At 38.0% G+C, this 26,604-nt stretch overlaps 1 protein-coding gene across 1 annotated transcript in view; it reads right to left on the minus strand.

Annotated features, from left to right (window-relative positions):
• Positions 1-18,836: 18,836 nt before the first annotated feature.
• CEP128 (centrosomal protein 128) overlaps positions 18,837-26,604 on the minus strand; it is a 133,277-nt gene continuing 125,509 nt past the window's right edge. Inside the window, exons 24-25 of the mRNA XM_054826374.1 lie at positions 20,591-20,731; positions 18,837-19,533 (exon numbers count right to left, since the gene is read on the minus strand). Coding sequence (XP_054682349.1) covers positions 20,625-20,731 — 107 coding nt within the window. The 3' untranslated portion in view covers positions 18,837-19,533; positions 20,591-20,624. The remainder of the gene's footprint in view (positions 19,534-20,590; positions 20,732-26,604) is intronic.

A 26,604-nucleotide genomic window follows, 5' to 3' on the forward strand; every position in this document is an offset into this window, starting at 1 on the left:
CTGTGGGCAAGCCTATCCTATTCACAAAGGAAACTCAGACAAGCTTTAAGTTAGCCTGCTTGGGAGGCAGTCCTGCTGTGGAAGTACAGATCTTGACAGGCTATATATCCTGGATAAATCAAAAGTCATGTCATGCACACTAGCAAAGCATTGTCTTTTTCTTCTGTTTAGAGTATATCTAAAGAAGGCTGACTTGTTTCAGAAGCATGAGAAAAGGTATTTTAATACACACAACAGTGAAATTTTCATTTCCAGGGACAACTTTGGTTGTTTCTTACAAAGTTTTCCATGAACAGCCTGCAAACTGTTTTGACCTATTAATCATAAATTTGCATTATCACTTACCTGTTTGCCAGTAAACAAAATTATGTTTGCAGTGTTTCTTTATATCTCAACCTACTTGACCTTTCACCCTTTTAGGAAGGCAAATAAGAATCTAATTGTATTTTTTTTCCTCTTCCTAATAAAATCAGTATTTCTTCCTTAAGTAATCTCAGTGTTTTCAGCATACTCTGGTCTTTGACTGAGACAATGTTTTCTTGGATCACATATTATATTATATTATATTATATTATATTATATTATATTATATTATATCTTAAGCCTCTTCCTTTTCTTTTCTCTGCATCTTACTCAACTGGCATTTTCACTGGTATTTTTCTTAGCTCTGAGACCCTTTTTCCATCACTGATAATGTGAATTTTTTCCTATCTGTTGTCTCACATATTTGTTCTCGGCAGTAGCAAGGACTTTTTACTTTGATATCATTGTTTCCATCTCTAAATGTCTCTCCTAGAGCTGCCAACTGGCTATTATTTCCTTAACAAGCAGCACAGCTACTAGATCTACTGCACAAATATAAGATGCAGAGCAGACATTGATCTAAGGGATCAAGCTGAATTTCTGCAGTGGCAACTCTATCCTCCTACATTCTCTGTCTTCTTTCATTTAGCATCATTTTCTCACTCCACATCTGATGAATTCTAATTTTATAGTCTCCTCAACCAGTCTTCTGCTGCCGTCTCCGCAACAGTTCTGCTGCTCACCAGTCTCTGACTCTCCTCATTCTTTCTATTCTGTTTCATACAGGTTCCTATATGCATTCCTCAGTGTTTGATAGCTTTACCCCCTCCCTCCCTCCCTCCCTCCCTCCCTTCCTTCCTTCCTTCCTTCCTTCCTTCCTATTGTCAATTTTTGCTCAAGCTTTGCCAGCAATGGCCTGAGGAGGATGGCAGATTCCCTTGGTTTTGATCTACCCTTTCCTTACAGAGACAGAAAAGCAGATGAGACTGACCGTATTGAATAAGGCAGGATAAGAATACGCTCCAGCCAAAACCAGGGACAGCTATGCTTAAGAAGCTGTCTCTTAACTTCTTTTAGGGTCAACTAAACTACAAGGCAGAAATCCCAGAAATATATGGTACTGACCTTTTTTCTTCTGCATATTGTTCAATTTGTCATAAGATCCAAATGATATTGCCTTATGCTGTAAAATAATCTGAAACTTTAATGGAAAATACTGGGCATAACTCTAGCTGTGATAATAGAAACTGAATATGAATCCTTGGTGCAATAAAAGAAGTATGACCACAGAATTGCAACAAGCAGCTAAGGAATATAGGAACTGATTTGTACTAGGGTCTCTACACACAGATTATCAAACTTCTGATGCTCATTATTTTCATTCAGATAGTTTGTAATTGAACAGTACCAGGTATCTGTGAAGGTGAAAGTGGCATTCAAGAAAGAGGTGAATATTGCCAACTGCTTTCAGTGAAGAACTGCTCACAGAGCAGCTGAACCTTCCCATAGACTTGCTATGTCTACATTAGCAAGGAAGACAAGAGGATCTGTAGATCAAAGCAGTTGATTCTGAGACTCCTACATCTCAGCTCTCTGCCTTTCAGGGGATTTTATGCCAGACTAGGTTAATTTTGGTCACCTAGAATGAAAGCGGTCACGAATATGGATTGAAACTGTCTGAAGGCCCAGTTCTTGGTGCTGGTGTCTCTTAGGGGCTGCTGTGCATTTGGCATGCTAGAATGAAACTTCTATTTAATTTCCACTGAATAGATCCTTGTTCTTATGTACTGAAACTGCTAACTGAACTAATATTTAATAAATTTTAATCTCTAGCAAATTGTACTCACTTTACCAGGAGCAATGGCATTTTGATGTAAGTTGTGGTCAGATACAAATACCTTAAAAAAAATGTCTATCTTTCAAGCTCAGTATCTAGACCCTCACAGAAGCACATCTGGAACAAAATACTAAAGGAATAATTTGCAATTCTGACAACTATACTGAAATTCTGGGGGGTTTATTTTTAAAGATTGGTGCAAATCAGCTAGCTGTACACCTGAGAGGTTTTTAAAACTTATTTCACTTTAACAACCCACAGAAAACCAAGGAAGGTAATAATGCTACAAGATGCTAGTTAGCATCTTGTTAAATCCTCGTCCCTTAGCTCTGATGCTGTTTGTCTTTCACACACCCCAAAGTCTTCTGTTGCTGAGTAGTGTGGAATATTTATCCTCATTCATTCACAGATGATAGTCCACTTTGAGGCACATGAGGAAATTTATATATGAATACAGAAAAAGTCAAAGTGACACTTAACAGCAATAGCCCCACTTACACAGTCCCCGCGGAAACTAAGTTCAGTTGGAAGCAGCGTGGAAAAGGCAACGCAATCATCATGGTATTTTAAATTACTCACAATACTGTGTAACCCAATTAGGTTAAACTATATTGGAAAAGAAATGTTTTTATAAGGCACTATTTTAGACAAAGGTGGATAAAAGTTTTATGCAAGATGAAGATCATAACTGGAACTATCAGTGATTCTCTGCTTTTGTGTTTTTGAACCAGCATAAATTGTATTCCTCCTCACAGCTTTTTTTTTTTTTGCCAGGATATGTGCCAATGGAAAGTCTGATCAACTTTAAAAAACAAATAGCTTTGTGTGGCTGTTAGTGATATTCACTGGCCAATTTTTAAGAAAGGTTTGTGAAATTTTGGGAGCCGAAAGGTAATCATTATTTTTTAAAAGTTCTAATTAAGATGTCAGACTGGGCATTGGAATGTATTTAGAATCCCATGTAATTTGATTGTGTTGGCCTATTTAGATAAATTGCTTTGGAAAGACAAATAAAACCAGCTACTTAAAATGTCCAAGAGGCCCAGGCTTCATTCCAGTGCTTCAAGCAATGACTGAAGCAACAGCCTTTTGTAACTAACAGCCAATCCAACGACAGACATCCAAGTGTCAAAGTCTGATACAAAGAATGATACAAGCGCCTGGATCACCGTCACTAATAGAATAAACAGTATACAGTGTTATTTAAGCACAAATGCTCAGCTTTTTTTCCCCTTTGAACTGCAGACCTTTGGAGACTAGCATTAAAGGAAATGAACACCCAAAGTTTGAAACGTCTGAAGCTGAGACAGCGTCCTACATAAACCCCGGGGATTACTTGGGTTTGTTTAGTTAGTATGATTTCCGTTGTACTAAAATCTGTATGACAAACCCAGGATTTGGAACATATTAATACTGGGCTGTCAGTAACCTGAGACTCTAAAATCCATAGTACTATTCTTGAAAATTCAAAATAGAGCCTCACCCATTAATATATATATAGCCAGTTTATCAGTTCGCACCACAATGAACTTTACACTCTGTTGCCTTTTCCTTTTATCAGCAGAGAGTGTCAAGAGTGGAAAGGGTTAGAAAAGCATTTTTGATTTCCAGAGGAAGTAGCTTGGTGCTTTCTTGTCCTTGCATCCATCGTTGTAGGGTAAATTTAGACATGGACAGCTCTCCCAAGAGGAGGCAGATGAGGTTCTAGGTAATCTATCCCAACGGCACACTTTTGGTGCTCTCAGGGCAGCTTTTCTTCCCTGATCGTTGATTTTATCTGCTGCTCCTAGGCGAAGGGCAGCATTTAAGCACTCGGTAGTGCTTTAGCTTCACTCCTGTTTTGGGGATTTTTGTGCCGTTGATTCCAATCCGTTTTTTCTTGCACTGTGCATCTCATGTGACACAACCACGGCTCAGTTTCAGGGGCTTAGAAGGGGAATTGCGAAGTTGCCAGAACAGATGAAACAAAACTTTCTCTTTGAGCTGGGGGCACGGCAAACACAGTAGGGCTCTGTGGCGCTTTGGCACAGCAGCGGGGGCGTGCTGCCTCCCCAGGTCCCCTTCCTGTTCCCAGGCTGTACCGCGGATGATGCTCTGAACTCCCTCCAGGGTAGCGGGACACCTGACTGCAGTCATGCCAGGCAGCACCAAGGAGGGTAAGAAAGGTATTTGCTCTTGCGTGGGCAGACCTTGGTCTTTCCCTTGATTTATTTTTTTTTTGTTTGTTTGTTTGTTTGATTGGTTTTTTGTTGTTGCTGTTGTTAAGGGGGAAGAGAACATTTTCCTAGCTGAAAGGTGAACAAAATTTAGAAACAGTTTTGCATGCCTTTGCAGCTAATGTACCTGCTCTAACGCTGCCTGGAGACGTTATTGGGAGGGATAGCCTACACCCGATTTCCGCTCCCCTCATTTGCACCCAGAGCTTAAGGAAACAAAAAGTTATACTGAAATTTAACCCAGTGTTCTTCTCTGCCTTTCTTCGAAGATAACAGGGAGAAAGACTAAGGGAACAGGATCTGAGCAAGTTATTACAACCGTTAATTTTATGCTGGTACCTGAAGTACTAAATCAGCCCAACTTCCGATTCATTAATCAGGTTTAAAGCAACAGGAACAGAGTGTTATGGCACAAACCCAGAATAATCCCAAAGCCTTGGGGAACTGCAGTTCACATGACAGACATGTATGTATAGGATCTCCCAGCCAGGGCAGCAGGCAAATTATGTGAAACATTAGATACAGGGTAGGCCCTGGCATGCTCAACTTCCTCAGTGTGTTGTTTTATATAATTAAAATTAAATTCTTCAGATTTCTTCTCTTTCCTTAAATAGCGAAGAAGATTGGGAGCAGGACTGATGTTTCCTGACAGCTGTAACCAGTCACAGACTCTTGCCTTCTGAAGTATTTTTTTTGCTTCTCTGACTTGTGCATTTTCTTTCAAGGTCTTCCTGTGTTGATTTACTCCCAATTCCCCTAACTGATATCTAATTCTCCTCTGTGCTTGGCATGGCTGTGCCCCCCAATTGCTCACTTACATGGACTTAAAATTAGCAACGCAAAATCTACAGAGGTAATTCAAGCCTCTTGCCAGTTCTCTTTAAAAAATTCAAAATTGGACAGTAGAAAGATATCTTACATTGTCTGATGAAAAAAGTGCCACTGCACTCTTTCCTTCTGCTTAGCCTACTAACAAAGGCAACTTGTTAGACTGTTTAATGTCATTTTTAGTGCATATAAAGAACTTTACCCATAAATACCTTAAGCAGATTACTGCAGAGTCTTACAGTTAAAGCAAAGAGACTTAGGACCAGGAGTCTTACTGGTTTAGCCACAAGCTTGCAGCTTTACTTTGGCCAAGGCACTTTACATACCTGGAAATTAAGACAAAAGTTAAAAGTAGATACCACTCCTTACCTACCATGAGAAACAAGAGGGCAGATTTAATTACGAGTTTGTTATGTAGGAAGAAAAGCTACAGAAACAGTGTGAAGAGTAAAACATTTTGCAGAAGTACCAACTCACTGAGGTTACTCGCTATGCAAGGGGTCAATTTTTGCAAAATTATTCTCACTCATAATACTGATTATTTTGTTTATCAACCATCTTCATTGCATCCACAGTATTTGGCATGTAGCATTAAAAATATAATAAATAATAATTAAAACTTCATCAAAAACACAATAGAGAAGACAAGCAAACACTAAACAGAGTAATGGAGCATTGAAAAGTAGGCTTTTACATCTCATCCCCTGTATAGCTTCCAGCATCCTGCTGGGACATTGTTTCGGTACTGAAACAGATGGGAGAACAACCCCTCTTGAGTCACCCACATCAGCCCTGCTGGCACCATGGAGGATACTGCTGTCAGCACTGGCTTTAGTGAAGAACAGCCCCTCCCTGCAATACCCTCTCTACCGTCTGTAGTATCAACAGAGCTAGCAGCAGGCCGAGACTCCAGTGGTCATAGGAATTGTTGAGGGAAAACACTCCTGTATTCCACAAAACAATGGACTTCCCCCAGAACTGCTAAGTTTGAAAAAAAACTTGGACTCTTCAGGATCAGACAAGGATGAAAATGCTTCCAGATAGGCAGAGATGAGAGCTGATTTAAGAGCCCAGTTGTGTGCAGCAGCAGCTGGTATTCTGTACATTAAATTTTGTGTATGCTTGAAAAAAACTCTGGATGCATTGTAGGTTTGCCTGCACACCATAGTATCTCACAAAGGGTAATTCCTTCCACATTAGAGCAGTCTGTTGAGATCCAACAAAGATTACATGGGCTTTGAATTCCAGTATAAAACAACAATCCAATATGAAACAGCAGTCGTCTGCTGTTTGATAAAAAGATGCATTTGCAGTTACATACTCGATTAGTCTAGGCTACTTGAGGGAACAGGGACCATCGTTCCTTCCCAACTTCATTATGAAACTCCACTTCAAAGAACGCAGTTTTTCTAGGCCCCAGGTGTCTTCTGTCCATTCATTCCCTTCGAGCATCTAATTGAGCTAGTCTCATTTGTTTTATTAGCTGATCTTATCTGTTCAGCAGAACAGCCCTGGTTCCTCAAAAAAAGTTGTTCTCTTGAGACTAGGATGTGTCTAAGGGACAGATCCTCTATCAGAGGTCATGGGATCTCTGCTTCACACGTTGTCTTCCAAGCGCCACAGAATAAACCCAGAAGGGTCCAATCTCTCTCCAGTAACTAACAACTCCAATAAATCTTTCTTCCTTGTTAAAACATTCCCATCCAGATGGGATCCTTGCTGCTGAAGCATTTGCAACATATCAGGCAGCCGCAGCAGAGACTGACCAGGAAAGAAACAACTTGAATCTTTTATTTTCTACATTCATTTTAGAAAGGCACATTTTATGATAAAAGAAAGGTCTTCAAGAGACAAATTCTCTTTTACTATTGTAAGAATTAGGTCACTCAAATTAGAAACTTGCAGAAGGCATATTCAAAAGGGTGACTACACCCACACTGCATGGTTAAGCAGCAGAACTTTTCGCTGAAGAATCTTACGGATGCTAGAAGTTCATACAGGTTCAAAAAGTGTCAGCACAAATTCATGGAAGCAAAAAGATACCTTGAGGCTATTATTAAATACAAGACTATCACCACAGGTTCAGGGAACCCCATGAAACAAAAATTGTTAGACGCTAGGAAAATACATTTAAAACCCCACATGATATATTTGCAAAATTCTCAGTACTATTCCTTGATGTCTGGAGACAGCATTCTAGATTAGATTAAACTTTTGTTTGAAATGGTACCACTGTTCTTGGGTTTTATGTTGCCAAAAGAGTATTGCCTTACTTTATATTCAGGTCCTTTTCCATTATAACAGAGCATTTGAACCTTGGGCAGTTTGCTCTGAGCTCAGTTCTTGCCAATACACATATGATGAAAGTTGGCTAAATCAGTGCCAGCTGCAGCCATAGCATCAAGATACTTCAAGCTGGCAGTGACGGAACATGTGGAATAGCTGGAACTGAGCAAGAAAGGTTCCCTTCGTGAATCTAACCAGAAAGATCCCAAAGGAGCTGGAATATATAATTTTCCCTGGATTATCAAGAAGCTTCCTTACCGGAGGGATTATGTGCGTGTTAAGTAATGATGTGGTATCAAGAAGAAAAAAATCTCTAATCAGTTTGTGACTAGTTAATTGCCTTCAGGTTGAGAAGTAGCTCGCTAGTCCAAGGACAGAGGCTGGGGCTGAGAACAGGAGGGAGGAAGGACAATTAGGGGACAGATTAGAATGGCTGGCAGAGAATGAACAGGCACAAGCAAATGAACGGAGATGGACAGGTACATGTACAGAATCCTGCTGAGCAGGAGGCTCGTGTACTGAGGCCCTGAGGTAAAGCATAACAAGCAGTACAGCTCCAGGATTTGACCTGCTCTGATGAGATGGAATTCTGAAAAAGAAAGAGCTTGAAGACATGGCATGATGGGGCCTTAAGTCAACCAGGCTGGAAGGTGGATCATTGTAAACAATCAACCTAGAGCAAATTCTCTCTCCAAGACTACAAAGATTTTAAGCAGGAAAAAAGAGGCATTGTCAGAACACAGGTTAAAATAATTATCCTTTCTAAAAAAAGACAAATCTTAAAATGTTTAAGCAAAATAGAATAAGATTAAAAGCGTCTCTAAACAAGTTTCCTCCTACCCACAAATGAGTCCTTTCTTCCAGGCTTGGTCTCAGACCAGCAACATGGTGGATTTCTGAGTTGCAGCAAATGATGCACGGTCCCTCCTAAGTGCCCAGGAATGTTTATTTCCATCACCTCTCAGGCTTGGCTGTGTGTCTGTTCCCTCCTCTCTGCAGTGTCCTATCTTCAGCTCCTGCTGAGCTCTCCCTCTCTGAGTACCCCAGCCCACACACTGAAAACTTCTCTGCCTAAGCACATTCAGTTACTCCTTGGGGAGAAGTCATCTTCCTGCCTTTCTCCAAAGGTTCCTGACCCCATCAGTCTCTTTTTAGAGAAACATGATGTATAAACTCAAGCAAATAAAGCAAATGTGACCCATGGCATGGCAATTACAAGACAAAATGGAAATTTGTATGTGCCCTGAGGGTAAGATCAACAGATGAGATGCCAAGAGAGCAACTCTCAGGAACTCTGAAAAAATGACCAAAAACCTGGCCATAAAATCTGAAAACCTATTCTCCTAACTTGATTTATGCTGGTAAATTTTGTTATGTGCTTTAACAGTGCCTTCCAACCCAAACTATTCTATGATTCTATGAATACCCTCAAGCTCCTTCTCCACATTGTTATTACTGTTAAGACCATATAGTTCATACATAAGCAATGTAATTAAAAATATGGACCAGCAGATACAATTATAGATTTTATTATAGATTGTGCATATTATATAGTTATATTACAATTATAGATTTATAACCACATCAATGGCCCTGTGCTTCAGAAATCAGTTCTGTGAGACACAGGAAAGTTACATACCTATGGCAGGTATATAGAGTGTAGGACAGCTCTGAGTTCATATCACTCAGGTTCTCCATTGCATTTCCCTGCCCTTATCACTTTTGGTCCAATCTATCCTTTCTCCCACAGAGAACAGCAGTGCAAAAAATGCAACATTGATATGAAGAAAGAATTCCATATCCCAGTGAAATGCCAGAGGGTAGAAAAAGTGTATGTAACAAATTAAATTGGAATTCGGTCAGAACTTAGCAGTTAAATCACGGAAATTGGCAAAAACTGTTGAGAAGTCTATCAAGAAAAGTGAAGAAAATCCTTATGTTCTTTTTTAAATAATCTCAGCTGAGAGCTATTACAACTTAATATGTTTTAGACCAACCCACTCCTAAAACCCCAGAACATGGGATTAGCAGTGGGCTAGCAGTAGCTGGAGCCAAAGATCACTTTTTTACATCCAATGAAAAGATACAATTAGTTAATGTCAGCTACAAAATGTTCCTTTCAAACATCTTTTTTTTTTTTTTTTAATGCAAGAATGTATTCAAAATATATTTCTGCAAAATTTCTTCTCCAATGAAACATAAAACATTCTCAGTAAAATTTGTCCTTGATGTTGTTTCTGTGGCATCAGTGACTACTGCTTGCGTGTACAAAAACTTTTAAGTTCATGATTTCCATTGACATAGCTACCAGACACTGTCAAGTATCAGCTGCTTTTTCAACCTTACTGACCTTAGTTTTATGGGTAAAATTAGAACCAACATACTAATGTGCATTGGGTTTGTGTGGCAAGGTTTTGGTAGCGGGGGTGGGCTACAGGGGTGGCTTCTGTGAGAAGCTGCTAGAAGCTTCCCCCATGTCCAACAGAGCCAATGCCAGCCGGCTCCAGGATGGACCCATCACCGGCCAAGGCCGAGCCCATCAGCAATGGCGGTAGCACCTCTGAGATAACATCGTTAAGAAGGGGAAAAACCTGCTGCAGAACAGCAGTCAGGAGAGAGGAATGAGAAGATGTGAGAGAAACAACTCTGCAGACACCAAGGTCAGTGAAAAAAATGGTCTGAGAAGGGAAAAAGATGTTTGCCATAAAACAACTGCAGATCACAAAACTATGTAAAAGACATGCAAAACCTCTTAACTCCAAAAGGCAAGGGAATATGTAATTGAGGAGAACTGAATTAGTAAAATAATTGCAGGCTTTCAATGAGTGATTTCTCAGGATATGAAGAAACTGTAGTTTGCCCATCTTGTCATGAGAAACCAGCATAGAAAAACTTCTTTATACGAAATGATGCAGCACATATTATTTTATTTTTGGTTTTACTTTGTATTTTAAAATATAATGCAAGGCTTTGCTTTTCCATGAAATGCTTCCATAGAAATTAACTCTGTGGAACTTTGCAGCAACAATGACTTTTGTTCCATTAAATACTACGATGGCTCAATCTCTTTGCATGTTTAACTGCATCCCGTTCTACTGACTCCAGTGGTGTCTTTCATTTAAGGTACTAAAGAACTTACCCTGGATCCAGATGAAGCACGCATAGATAGACCCCACCCTGCCAGTGGACGTGGTGAACCCAGCTTGACGTGTGCCTGTAATGGAGGCATATGCATCTAAGGTAGCTGTCTGGTTTCCCTTTTTACTAAATGGAGATCTGGTCAATATAGTCAGAGCAGTTTGCTGCAATTAATTTGATCAAACCTCAGGTATTTACTTTGGGGCGAGATGAATGATGCCACAGATCCCAGGTACTCCATTGACTACAAAGGCAGGTTCATTTAGACGGAGGCATGTGTTCTGTCCAAACCCGAGCTGAGCCAAATCAATCTCATTCACACCCCGCAAGAGGCTGTAGGTACAACAGCCTTCTCCCATTCAAGGACACCTCTGGAAACACTCAAGTGATTCGTGGCCAATGTAAAGACCCACTCCTATTGTAACGCTATAACGTTGCCAGATTTTTTTTTTTTTTGGTCCGTAATGGTAAACAAAGCTTTTACCTAAATAAGTGTTTTAAACTTTTGAAGAAAACTACTGATTGTCACCTCAAAACTACCATCTTAGTTTTTAAACAAATTTTATATTAGAAGAAAGAAAACAAAGAAAAAATTTTGTTGTTCTTAGAGGCAAGTTAAAAAGCAAAATCGGACAACATAAATCCATATCATACATCTATATTTCACACAAAACAAAAAAAAATCACTTATACAAAACAGGTCTTTACAAAAGTTTGGCACTGTTAGGCAAATGAATACAGATGCTATGCACTGCTTGGAAAAATAATTTATTTTGTTAACTTACAAAAATGACAACGTTTCATGTTACACTTTAAATTATGAGTACAGCTAGCAACTTTGATCCTGCAAAGGTACTATCTCCTGAGAGGCAATAAACACTTGCGACCTTGCTTTCAGGAATAGCTTGGAGTAAGTCCCAAGTCAGCAAAAAGTAATGACATTTGATATTTTTATTATTGCCTCATTGGCTAACATTTGATATTCTGATTGCAGAAAGTAGGTACAAATGTTGACATTAAAATAATATATGAACTTTCCAGGTAGAGCCTTAACCAAACTTAAACATACCTGCAGACTCTGTGTCAAGCTATCAGTTTGCAGTAACATATTCATAGCACAATAGACAGCTTCCATACACTTCATACTGTAATCACTTGACATGAGCTCAGCACTTAGTACTCTGATTGGTACTTATGCTTTACACATGAGATTTGATTCTGGCTTCATATTGGCATAAATCAGGCATAGCCATTCTGAAATCAAGGCAGCCACACAACAATAAAACTGGTGTGCTGGTGTGACACGTCAGACCTCACGCCTGTAATCGAGTACCACAAACTTCACAGGCTGATGAGGACCTTTTGAATAACATGGTAACAAGCTTCTCCTTTTATACTTCTACAATGCTTTGTTCCTAAACTTGCCAGAGGTGTTCCGAAAATCAAATTGGTTATGTGCATCCATGTGATTCACAGAAAGTAATAGTCAAGCGGTAGTTTGGTTGGACTTGATAATCTTAAGGGTCTTTTCCAACCTAAATGATTCTATGATTCTATATTTTTTTAATTCATTACATAATTCTCAAGATACCTGAGTTGGTTGCTCCCTCCCTCCCCAAAGACAGCAGATAATGGAAAAACTGGAATGCAAACACCTTGGGAAGCTATCTTGGAACAAAAATATCATAGGACAAAAAAAATATTGTTAGAGAATGTCTAACATAGTCAAAACTGGTTTTATTTTGTAAGTCTTCTGTTAAAAAAAAAGGCTATCAATAGTGTTGGTATTTAGATGTAAGATATAATTACCTTCTGCCTACACATATGAAAATTTCCATTTTAGGTACTCAATGAATTACTAGATTTTGTCAAAAAACTGATGAGAAACAAAACATTTAGTGGTGAGTGTGAAGTACAATTGAAACACCTTAACAGATGAATTCTCTCTCCTTTGAGAAGGTTTCATTATTCTGAAAAAGCTGTAGTAGCCCACATTAGAGTGGAACAAGAGCTGTAATATTTCCGAATTTTGCAAATTTCTTAAGCTTGTATTGATGCCATTTAGAAGTACAGCGGTTTTCATCATATAACTAAATTTGGTTTAATCTTCTTGAAAAATAAAAGTACTTATACAAGAGCCCAAATGAACTCAAAATCCCATTTCTCAGATTTTGAAAAACAAATCTAAATAGAAAAATGAGATAGTGCCAAATTTTTCCATATGTTAACAGTTTGCTATGAAATTATTTTCAAAAGATCAGTATTTGTTGCTCATCAGACCAATACATGTTGTAGACTTGCAGACCTTCAAAAAGCAATGAAAAAGCAGGTTGAGAAAATATTTCTCCTCCCTTTTCTCAAACTCAGCATGAAATCATAACTCCATTGATACTAGAGACAAGGCGTCTGTTAGCTGTAGTGTAGTCAGGATTTCCAAGCACAAAGGATTAATTTCCTTTTTGACCAGTGAAGTTTTACAGTGTATGAACATGTCTATGCATGTCTGTGGTTGTAAGAAAGATATGTAATTATGTGAACAGGACTACACGTGATGTCCACACAGCTATTAAAAGTTTGAACACACCTTTACATTTCAGAAATCAAGTTTGAAGGAAACTGCAATAGTTCAGGTTACTATAGCAGCTTCAACATGCTGCCTTCTCTGGTGCATTTTACAGGAATTAAAAGTAGCAGCATGTTTATACGTACACACAGAATCAAACTCCTAAGAAAGGATAAATAAAATGAAAATTTAACAAATAAAAGACAGATACACATTTTTTTCACACAGACATCCCTAATACCCTGCTGAGAGCTGAGCTTATATGGGAATGCGGTCAGGGAGCCTGTTATATTAAATCAGGAGCTGGGCTCCTTGCTTAACTACTGGCAAAGGTCTTTCAAGGACTTTATGTCAGGAAATAATTGCACGTTGAGGAATTTCATTCCGCTATGCCTATCTCCATTACATTAACAGGTACAACAAGGTTTGGAGGTATTAAACCGACCTTTCTGACTTCACACCAGCACAGAGACATCCTGCATCTGTGTAATTCGTTGACATTCTGCAGATTCTTTAAGGTCACTTTACAGTGTACTGCAGTGGCAATAGTTGACTGGGAACTGTGATGTAATATGTCCAAGTGTCACATGTATAAGATGCCTGGGTAATCTTAGTTTTAGAATTTTCCAACCTAAATGCTAGATCACAAGACTTTGTTCCAGTTTTAGAATACTAAATGTAAAAAACACTGTATTTTAGTCAAATTAAATGAAAACAAAAGATCTGGAGGAAAATGACTCATGCATCAACTAACTTAATTAAGTAGGAGTGCTTGTAATGAGGTATCAGAATTAGCTGCTTTTTCAGTTATCCCCAAATTAAATAGAAACTGGCAGCATAAAATGACAAAACATGTTCCAGAACTCAGAAGTGACATATTTTTCTCTCACACTCTCCAAGGAAAAAAAAAATTAAAAAATCAGCATTTGCTAATAAGCACATATAGAAATTTCAGCCTTCAAAAAGCGATTCACCTTCAAAACCACAGCAATACACTGAATGGACACTCTTATCTACAGCCTAAATATTTGTCTAATTGTCACTTTCTTCTGGTAATGTAATACCAAGGTTGAAATTTGAACATCTGATCTATTTGTTAAAATACATTGTACCAGCCAGCACTCCATACGTAGCACATCAGCTATCTCCAATGGAGTTATTTCAAGTCTGATATTCAGTGCACAGTGCACGTAACAGAATTTCCCAAAGTATGGAACATAATTAAGTCTAAATCAAAGCGAGCAAGTGTCTCACAATAAGAGATGACATGAAGTGGGATTGATGTCTGTTGATTAATACATTCAGGGCTTCAAAGACAGTCTATAAAAGGCTGTCACTCTAGTGAAGTTTAAGAAATTACTCACATTCTGGAAAAATGAAGTGTTTCTTGACGTTGACACTTGATTTTTCCATTTTCACAGAGATTTTTTATCTACCAAAGAAGAATAATTTGTCCCACTTTTTTTTAAACTTTGTTGATTAGTCTTTTCTTAATTTACAGAGCTCCAATTAATCAATGGACAACATGCTAACAAATTCACATTCCATGGCTGGTGAGCCTCACCGCTGATGTAGCTCACAGTGACTAAGGTTTCTGCATTTTCTAGCTTTATGACTGCACTGGAAACCTCTCCAGTGAAGACAAAACAAACAACTCCATGGTTTCTGATGGACTTATTGACATTCCGTTAGTCAAAACATAAAACAAAAATTCTGCCAGCTACATGATGTCTTCATGGTTGCAGCTGTTTGGATGAAATTGTGTTGTCAGTGCTGCACTCGGCAGTGAAAGCCTCATTAAAAATGGTGCACTCATTGAGATCCATACACAAAATAGTTTATGCCACAGATGTAAACTGTTCTCTTGGCCAGCAGTAAAACACAGCTCATCTTCATCATTTTCAACAAAACTGGGTCACTGGTGGTTTTCTGTGAAGAGCCTAATGCCAGAACATAAATTGGGCTGGCTTCCCAGTTCAATGTTGTTTAACAATTGAGTAACACAGAAATCCACATTTGCAGAATCATAGTGTGATCATCTTTAGCAAATTTTGGTATCACTTCTCAGAAATATTTCAGATGTCAGAAACTGTTTCTATTGAGGGCAATTTGATATTGACACACTGAAGAAGTTTGTAACATGAGTTTCTTCAGGTTCTAGACTAAGCACTTACACAGATCTAAATTAGTTGTAGCCTCTTTTTCTGCCTGGACCAGTAATATTTCAGGGTTATCGCAGCAAAGTCTATCCTTTACTATTTTCCTCTACAAACTGATAGTAGAATGAATGGTAGCATTTAGAAAGTTGAGACAAATGTAGTAAGACACATTTACTTTTGCCTGTGGGATAATCTTTAAAATTAGGCAGCATGCGATCTGATGTTAGTCAGTTTACCAAGCAGGTTTTATTTTAGTAAACAAATAAGAGTGGCAGAATTCATATGCAAAGAGATTATGTTATAAGAAACAACTGTCTTCAAAATTAATGTCATTCCCTGGGCATATCAACTACCAAAATTATTAATGCGGGGTAAGTGAGGAAATGATGGTATGTCTCCTGACATACTAGTGCACTGTAGATGGCAGATGAGAAAAGCAGTCTAAGATCAAAACAACTCTGGTCTGAAGACAGATGAAAATAACAGACAACTCAGGAACAATTGCTGTACTTATTCAAGCAAAGCACCTATTAAGGAGCCATGGCCCTAAATAAAGATAGCAGAATTATCCTAAAAGAGATACCTTTATGCAGTTCCTGTATGTGAATGTAATACTTTAACAAAAACTTGGTAACAATTGGGTTCCAAAAATATTTAGTTCAAAGTTACACCAAGTGCATACCTAAATAAAAGTACTAGAAATTTTTGAAATATCATCACTGCATATTTTTCTCAAGGCTCATGACATTGAAGATTTTGCCACTATTAAGGCAAGAGAAAACAAAATCTCATTCTTACAGCCTGAGAAATGGCAGATATGCAACTTTAGCTTTATAAACATGAAAGCTATTGTTGTTAGCACAAATGATAAATGCTGGATGTTGCTGTATTTTAACCACAGCAATCTTTTTCATTTTTGTTGTCAACATTCCCAGAGGCATTAGCTTACAGATTTTTGAAAGACTGAGGTTAGATTCTGCTTCGCTCTTCTTCTGTATACAGCACTAAAATGTTCTCGGGATTTAAAATCTAAATTAGTTCTTTACATAGAAAAGCAAACCAGTTCATACTCACAACAGCCTCGACATGCTTACTGTAAAGAGTTGAGATGAGTTGTGCTAGAGTAGAAAGTATTTTAGTATGTAAAAAAATAATTTATCCAAGATGGAATGTTATTTAAGGATCACTTTTATTTAGATGTAAATACTAGCTCAAAAGCAGTTTTTAAATTAAGGCAACAAAAATAAAAGTGTTCTGAAATTTTAATTTAATCATGAGCTGCTTTCCATTCCTTCCACTACTAGTTTTCCTCTACATCTGCTTCTAAGCTCTACAATTAGATCAAAAACACAGGAATTTGTGTGATGTCCTCCTGCACATCCATTTTTTACAAGGCTGCATCCCCAGATATTGGCCTGCAGCTGACATTAATATCACTATCAATTATTTCTGTGAGGTGAAGACAGGGCTTAAAGAGAGATAAATAAATTACTAACACGCTTCAAACATGAAGAGTTTAACAGAGCCATGGTAAAATTTGACTATAACAAACAGTCCCACATAGATTTATGAATAAATTCTGCGTGTTGTAGATATGAGAATGTATTCAGGTTTCATACCACTCATTTTTAGCCATAAAAAATGGTATCAGTGTTACAAAAATAAACACTTGCTTACTTTCAGGGTAATATCAGCATTTTCAATTCATGAAAAATTCATTCAGTGCTACACAGTGCAGAGACTATTCCTTGTAAGTCAGAGATGAACTGATGTGCAGATTCCTTAGCTCAAAACTGGATTTTAGAATAGTATTTTCTTTGTTCATAGAATCATAGAATCACAGAATGGTTTGGGTTGGAAGGGACCTTAAAGATATCTAGTTCCAACCCCCCTGCTGCAGGCAGGGACACCCTCCACTAGACCAGGTTGCCCAAAGCCCCATCCAACCTGGTCTTAAACACTTCCAGGGATGGGGCATCCACAGCTTCTCTGGGCAAACTGTTCCAGTGCCTCACCACCCTCACAGGGAAGAATGTCTTCCTAATATGTAATTTAAACCTACCTGCCTTCAGTTTAAAGCCACTACCCCTTGTCCTGTCACTCCATGCCCTTGTAAACGGTCCCGCTCCAGCTTTCTTGTAGGCCCCTTTAGGTACTGGAAGGCTGCTATAAGGAATTTTAATATATCTTCTTTATTTACTTTGATGGCATAGCTAGTAAAAATGTGGCTGAGGTTTGAATATCCAAGGAGTACTTTCACCATCACCAAAGACTGGCTGCCATCAAAAATTTAAGAAGTAAATGCAAGAAAATTGCTTTGATTTACACTGTTAAATTTTATTTTTTATCCTGGACTGAGTTTTATTTTTACTTTGATGTTTCTTCTTATGATGACATAATTACATAATAAAAATGATTTATTTTGAGTATTTAGTAAATACCATCTCAAAAGTAATTAAAAACAAGTACTCTTAAGTCTGCTGTAAAACATTAGGGAACTGAAGGGCATAAAATTTAAAGGTTATTCAAGTGACAATTATTTGATGCTGAAATAAAGGGCTAGTGCTTTCTGAAAGCACAGTATTGAACCACTGTATTTCAGGACAGCATTAAAAAAAAAGGATGCCTAATTTTAGCTTCTTAAATCTGTATGGACTTAGTACATACACACAAAGTTGCCTGATTTACCAAATGCTGGACAGAACAAAGAAACAAACCATCATTTTTAGGTGTGATATCACATTTTTTGATTATTGAAAACTACTGCTTTGGGCAAGAATCAAGGAACAGGTCATTAAAGGGTTAAGCTATACAAAAAAATCTGATTACCAGAAGGGACAGCAATTTTTAAGATCTGAAATATACAAAATGTTTTATTAAAAATTATCTGGTTTTCTACTTTAAAAACTGAAACTGGTCAGAAGAATATTATTTCAGGCCAATATGGAAAAAATATTATTTCTTAAACCACAAAGGGACAGTTTCACATAATGTCATGAACGGAACTTTAGCCTTCAGTAAAAAGGAAACAGAATTCACTTTGTAATATGAACTTCTATCAAAGGTGGAAGAGAGACAAATATTACATGCTATCTGGACTGCCGTGCCAAGAGGGTAAATTTAAGAAAGAATTTCCTGGCTTTGGAGTCCATAAGTCTACTCATTAAAGATCCCTCTTTTTTTGTGTGGTTTGACTTCTTCCCTTCTCTTCCCCAGCCCTTTTAGAAAATTTTAAAAAGGATACAAAACTCTGAAACCCAGTCACATGGCCAAAGGCAAATATACTAAGCACTGAGCATATTTCAAGTCTTAAGGCCAAAATTATTCACCTAGTAGTCATTTCTGTCCTGCAATGTACAAAAATCGATTCAACACTTGATGTAATGATGAGGGAGTTCAGACTGCTTATCCGTAGTTTTCTAACACTACAAAGCGGTAGTGATATTATGTTAAGGAAACATACTTCAGATTTTTCAATCACAAGTGAGGAAAAAATGTATAAATACATAAAATGGTAAGAGCAATCAATATCCAGATTTTTACAAATTCCTTAGGAAAAAGAGAGGACATTATTTTTCTGTGTATTACTTCTCAGCTGAGACTCTTAAAGCCCCATTCAGTTACTAACAGGTGCTTTACCTCAAAAATCATTTCAACTTAAGTAAAGTGGGTTGGGCACACATTTATCCATCAGCAATCCATGCATCAGACCTCATTACCACATGAGGTGTTTTGAGAGCATAATTTACTGTTTTATAATATATTTAAAAATGAACTTTCTATATTTTTAGCCATAATTTGTAGGTACCATAAAGTCTGCAGGCTGGTGACATTTTATTTTGCAATTTTTTAAATGTTTCACCAGACAAAACAGCTAAAATATTTTAAACACCATATTTCCAGCTGTGCTCTGATCTAATTAAAAAAATAAATTACAAATGTTGGATACACTTAAAGTTTAGTTTATGGTAACTGTGGCTTGAGCTAAACATTGCTTCATGACATCCACACTCTTTGTAGACCATGACACAAACAGGTTTCTATTTGCCCTGCCTTCTCCAAAGTAGAAGTTTATTTGTTTATGTTTTTGTCTTGGCCTCATCATTGCTGTTGAGATCAGAAGAGATGGATGTGCCTGTTTTGCTTTCTTGACCTTCTGAATGAGCAGATGGGCCAGAAGTCTGCAAAAAGCCAATGCCAGCACTACAATACACATACAAAAGGTAAAGAAAATAAATATGAAGGAAGCCTACAAAACAAAATGGTTTCAGTGGTGTTCGTGTTGCTACAGTGCTCTGATAGATTTGGCAAATTTTTTAAGGCACATTAGTAGCGATTCAACCAGAAGCACTAGAGAGGGGAATAAAACCAGGACCATCAGAAACACTTGCAGAAAATTCTGCTGTGATGTGCTTTTTGGGACCACAGTAACGCAGATTTGTATCCAATTTGTTTAGAATAGAGCTATCCAAACAAATACAACTGTGCAATATTGTATTACCATAACATTTTAAAATCAATATGACATGTCTTCTAATTGAGAACACAACAGAATAAATAAATAAATGATCATTAAACCCTGCTATTAAAATTTTCACATCCACACAGCAGTGCCCTTCAATATGCTTCATACAGATGGGTGAGATTCAGGAGCTGCTAAATGCCTTACCAGAGATCATCTGATAAAACTGTTCTGGTCAGAAGAATAATTCTAAACAGCCTATAACAGATATATGCTGAACCTGAAATCATGATCCGTATTTCCACTAATTTTGAGGAAATTTGCATTTGTTTAATATTTATCCCTTCTTTTTTTAATGATTGTTGCAAACTGAAGAACCTAAAAATCACAAACGTATCTGCACAACACTGTATAATGACTCTCATAATAAATATTAGGACAAAGGTAATTTCTGAATATTTTTTCATTATTAATAATGTTATAAAAACCCAAATGCCAGAACAATTCCTGTACAGGGGTAAATAAGCTCATAGCAAAGATTAATGTCACAGGTCTTTCATTTCATAATATTCCAGGAATACAAGAAATTTAGTTTAGGAGGACTGCAGAAACAAATACAAGACAATAGCATAATCCCAGAAAACCTTTGGCGTACAAGTTACATAAATTATCACAAGAGTTCATTAGATTCACTCTTGGTGCTGTGTTTGGCAACAGCGGAATCATTAAGGGTGTATCACTCCTATAGCAGATGGAATTACTAAATTCAAAATCAAAAAAGACTGGAAGGGAATTTACCACAGAGAAAGCTGGTGTGTTTTTGTAAAATGTTCTACTGCTTCCCTCTTTCTGCTTGCAGCTTCATTTCACTGACAGCAACATTAATGGAATCTTCCTTGGTGGCTCTTGTATCAAAAGGAACCATTCTTTTCGTAAGTGCTAGAAATAAGTCAGACAAAAAAATCAATTAAACATCTTCAGGGAAACGCATACATTTTGCTGATTGATCATCAATGTTTATATGAAACACACATTTCATTACACAATATTATAATTTACACAGCAAGTAATATGGTATTAATAAATATTCACTATTCATAATGCTATGAATTGAGAAACTGACTTATTTTTCTAGAGAAACAGATTTTAATACTATCTAATACAGGCTTGGCCAAGAGCTTTCTTATACAGAAGAAATGTAAACTGCATTTTAAAAAATGTGATAATTCCATTAACGTTTCTTTTACATTTAATTTTCCAGCATTTTTATTTAAATAAGACAAAAGAAATGACTCAGAAAATTACCGAAGGAATATCTTTAACAATAGCATGGACTAAAGTCAACAAGTGACACTGAACAGGTGTACATAGGATGCCATACTGTGTATATACCTTCACAACAGGGTGCATATATAATGCTTATTCCTAAATACATTATATTGCATCAAAATCTAGACAGTATGAATTGACAGAACATCTTATGATAAAGTGCCGGAGGAAAAAATTCCAAATACCCAAACCTCTAGCAATTATTAAACAAAAGGCAGAAATTTAGGGGAAGAAAGTGGATATCAACTTATACAACATACCCTTCTTCTAACGGCCCTCCTTATATCATAAGAAAAGTGGTCCTTCCTGATTGTTTGTAATAAATACCCAGAGTGCAATTTTTCAACAGTCCAGTATAATTGTAACAGTATATAGCCAAAGTTATTTAACAGGGAGCAAGTCTTCACAGTTTGATTAGGAGGAGTGTGATGTTTTCACTTTCAGAAGGAGAACGAAATCACTGTGTTTGGGACATTAGTAAAACAGTGAGTTATAATTTTTCAGCATAAAGTTTTCAGTATTTGTCCAGAACTATGCTACTGGATGCTCTTTCAATGGTACCTCCTGTGGGCAGTATTCAAAGTAAAATGAAACATCATAACATTGCTAAACTAAACCACTTGCATTTTTCAAAGTGATGATGTCAAGTTTCCAGTCATTCCAGGTTCTTATCTTTGAGCAGCCTTAGAAGCTTTACTTCTAGAATGGTGTCCCACAGCATCATGATGTTACAATGTCTTTTTACTTCTAATTAAGTTACTTATTTATAAATGTCAATAAAAATTGTCCTAAGAACTTATGAAAAAGTATACATAGAGGGATAAAGACAGACATCAGCATACATTGCAGGAGATAATTGTTATGATGATAAAATCAACATTCAGGACAACTTGGTTTTATTCAACCATATCATTCGTACTATATAGCATGTTGACAAAAGAGTGTTGTGTACCACCAGAGCCAAAGAGTCAGAGAAGATTGTGATCCCAGCTACAGAAGTTGGGAAAACTGGTGGCTATTTTTTTCTTCATAAAGTCACAGCTTATGAAGCCGTGGAATATAAATTCCCCAAAACAATAGAAAGCCTGAAAGCCATATGGCGTCTGGGAAACCATCCAGGGTAAAACCTTGAAGTGATGAACTGTACAAAGAGAAAGGCAGGGCCCAATTCACAAAGCTAATGCAAAGCATGTGTAACTGTAGGGACCTGTGTAATACAAAATTTAAGAAAAATACAGTGGCCATGGAAAACAATTTCTGAAGGATTATTCTTTAGATAACAACTAGTAGTGACTTTTTTAAACCAACTGTTTTGGTCTGATAATAATACAGACTGTAAACCATGTCTAATGAATGCTTCCTTGTATAAATTATTTTCTCAGTTAAACTCGTTCCTTTCTAAGAAAATGGCTATAGAAATAAAAGCTCATTACCACAGCATCTTTAAAATAGTTTGTTATGGAAAAGCTGTTATAATTGTAGAAATTATACCAGAAACATGAAGACCAGACATAAAACAGAATGTTAATTACTTTTCCTTTTAACTATCTGCTGCATTGGCAATTTTTTACTGAAAATATATATATATATATATATGGAAGCAGATTGTTGTTCCCTTATTTTTTTCATGCTTTTTGTGCCTCTATTTTCAACCAATTTTAAATGCCAGGATCTCCCTTGCAGATAAATTACATTACATCAAACATGTCTGGTCTCCTCCCTGGTGCTCTCTACAAGTCATGAGAGACCTGCACTGGAAAGGGAGCTTCTAGTACTACTTATTGACTCTATAATCTGTAAGGTTTCATGAATTTCAGAGAGATGGATTGTGAAACATTAAATGAGAAAGGCTTGCAAACTGCTCCAAAAGGTAAATGAAAAAAACCCAGTCCATTCTATTTCTGAAGAAGTAAGGAGATAAATTAATCACAGAAAATAGGTGATGACATTTATAGTTAGATTAAAAGCTACAGGAGGTTTGGAAGCAAAAGACCTCAAATTATACTTTGCTGTCAAAGTTTCAAATTATAACTAATTAATATCATTACTGAAATTAAAAGTTCATGGTGTTTATGTGACTAACATAACTAACATAACAAGAAAAGCTCCTTAATGTTAATACTCCTGCAGAATTTTCATTGTACTATAGCAATGGCTTCAAAATACACATTGGACTGCTGGAGATCAGGTTCAACATAAAGGTAAAACATTCAGTCACTAACCAAAGTCTATGGAGTAATTAAAATACCTTAGTGCCATAAACTACCACAGACATCCACAAAGGTCTGCGAAAGATGTGACGTGACCTATGGGAAACCTTTGCGTTTCTGGAATGACAGCTAGAAACGTACTCTAGGACACCTGAAATGACATCAGGCATCTTCAACAGGCACCTGATTTGCTCTCATACTTACTAAGCATAAAGAATATACAATAGTGCTAACTCTTAGGAGAAAAGAACCAGCAAAGTGAGAAATTAAGAACTCTACCTTCATTCTATCAGAGTCAAATAAAATCAGGGATAGGAAAAATATTCTATGCCTACTTCTCTGTTTTAGCCTCAGAAAATTTGACTAATGGATTTTTATAGAAAACATCTAAAAAACTAAAACTCTAAAGATTTTTGTATCCAGTTCCTTGCCCTTATGAACAAATAGGAAAAAGTGAAACACATTTGCTGTTTTCTTACTTTTTTGCTTTAAAAAAAAAAAAGGTATTATTTTTAAAAATAGCTGTTTACCATCTGGGCAAAAGAACAAAACTAAAAACACTCTCAGCAACATTCTGGGACTTGGAAAATATGAAATACGAAGATCAGCTTAATTTATGATGTGGAAAATACGTTTCTAAAAGTTTTAAGCAAGAAAATAAAAAAAGTCCCTCAGCCATGCCTGAACATGGTTTCAAAAGGATCCTTCCTCAACTGCTGAAGACTTTGCAAATATTTCATAATGATTAACATTGAATCACTACTGTCATTTATTCATCATTTATTTTTTTACCCCCAGAAAGCTTAGTGCTGGTAAAAAACAGCTCAATCAGAGAATAAATTCTCAGAACTGGTTCATCAGACTGATATTCAGATCACATAGATCCTATCTGACAACTGCCTAAAATTGATTAAAAAGTCCTAAAGTAACAAAGTCCCAGCAACTTCCATTCAGATTAAGCCATTTATAGATATTGTAATATTTTAGGAACATTTATGCTGCATCTTTAAATTTCAGCAAGTTTTTGCAGTGGAATCACAGAGTTGTTGAGATTGGAAGGGACTGCTGGAGGTCATCTAGTCCAACCTGCCTGCAAGGTATGGGTCATTTCTTTTCTATACCCCAACCAGGTCGAGCTTGGCTTTGACAGGAATGAGTTTAGGGAAAATGGAAAAACAACTCTGAGTCGAGGGGATAGAGTGTAACCTCAGCAAATTTGCTGATGACACTAAGCTGGGAGGAGTGGCCGACACACCAGAAGGCTACGCTGCCTTTCAGCGAGACCTGGACAGACAATAGAGCTGGGCAGAGAGGAACCGTATGAAATTCAATAAGGGCAAGTGTAGGGTCCTGCACCTAAGGAAGAACAACCCCAAGCACCAGTACAGGTTAGGGGTTGACCTCCTGGGAAGCAGCACTGCGGAGAAGGACCTGGGAGTCCTGGTAGACAACAAGCTGTCCATGAGCAAGTGATGTGCCTTATGGCCAAGAAGGCCAATGATATCCTGAGGTGCATTAAGAAGAGCGTGGCCAGCAGGTCGAGGGAGGTTATCCTCCCCCTCTACTCTGCCCTGCTGAGGCCACATCTGGAGTATTGTGTCCAGTTCTGGGCTCCCCAGCTCAATAAAGACAGGGAGCCACTGGAGAGAGTCCAGCAGAGGACTACAAAGATGATTAGGGGGCTGGAGCATCTCTCGTATGAGGCAAGGCTGAGAGAGCTGGGTCTGTTTAGCCTGGAGAAGAGAAGACTGAAGGGGGACCTTATCAATGCTTATAAATATCTAAAGGGTGGATACCTAGAGGATAGCACCAGACGTGACGTTTGTGGTGCCTAGTGACAGGACAAGGGGCAATGGGCACAAACTGGGACACAGGAAGTTCCATCTCAATATGAGGAAAAACTTCTTCACCTTGAGGGTGACCGAGCACTGGAACAGGCTGCCCAGAGAGGCTGTGGAGTCTCCTTCTCTGGAGATATTCAGAACCTGCCTGGATGCGATCCTGTGCAACCTGCTCTAGGTGAACCCACTTTAGGAGGACGGTTGGACTAGATGATCTCCAGAAGTCCCTTCTAAACCCTAACAATCTGTGAATCTGTGAAACTGTCCTAAAGTACAGATGAAATGGAAGCATTTCCTTATAGTTTGTTCCCACTATTGTTATTCATTATGATCTGCAAAAAGATATTAATCACAACCCACGTATTCTGAAAGGAAAAGAAACCAATTATCTTTAACCTCATCAGATCAACTCAGGACTTACTGGTGAGCAGTAATGTACTGCAGCACTCATTCTAAAAGGCAAAGGTTTGAAAGTGCAATGAAGCCTGAAATAGGACTTTCCATTACATAGAGAGCAACTTACTGAATAGGTTCCCAGCACACAAACTGGCTATATTGAAAAGAAATGGAAGATGATGTCCTTCTGAAGAAAAGTATTCTGATATCCATGTGCTGATATGTGCAAAAAAACCCTTAAAAATCTTTTTTTTATTTTAAAGTTAGTTTTGCCTCACATGCAAAGGTGTATCTGTAGCAGATAAAGATCTAATATGTCTTATCTTTTACTGGGCAGTTACTAGCTGTATCAGAGATCCTGTGACCTTTCATGACCACAAGTTGTATACCCAATAGAGGATAGAAAGAATAGTTAAAAACAACTGTTGGGTTTGCATAGCAAGGTGTTGGTGGCGGGGGGGCTACAGGGGTGGCTTCTGTGAGAAGCTGCTAGAAGCCTCCCCTGTGTCTGACAGAGCCAATGCCAGCCAGCTCCAAGACAGACCCACTGCTGGCCAAGGCCGAGTCAATCAGCGCCTCTGTGATAACATATTTAAGAAGGGAAAAAAAACAGTTAGAAGGAGCTTTTGGAGCCAGAGAGAGGAGTGAGAAGATGTAAGAAATTTTGCAGACACTAAGGTCAGTGCAGATGGAGGGGGAGGAGGTGCTCCAGGCGCCGGAGCAGAGATCCCCCTGCAGCCCATGGTGAAGACCATGGTGAAGCAGGCTGTCCCCCTGCAGCCCATGGAGGAAGGATGAGGGGGTGTAGAGATTCCACCTGCAGCCTGTGGAGGACCCCACGCCGGAGCAAGTGGAGGCACCTGAAGGAGGCTGTGGCCCGTGGGAAGCCCACGCTGGAGCAAGCTCCTGGCCGGACCAGTGGACCCGTGCAGAGGGGAGCCCACGCCAGAGCAGGTTTGCTGGCAGGACTTGTGACCCCGTGGGGGACCCCACGCTGGAGCAGTTTGCTCCTGAAGGTCTGCACCCTGTGGGAGAG

The sequence above is a fragment of the Grus americana genome, chromosome 5, assembly GCF_028858705.1.
Source record: "Grus americana isolate bGruAme1 chromosome 5, bGruAme1.mat, whole genome shotgun sequence".
NCBI lineage: Eukaryota > Metazoa > Chordata > Aves > Gruiformes > Gruidae > Grus > Grus americana.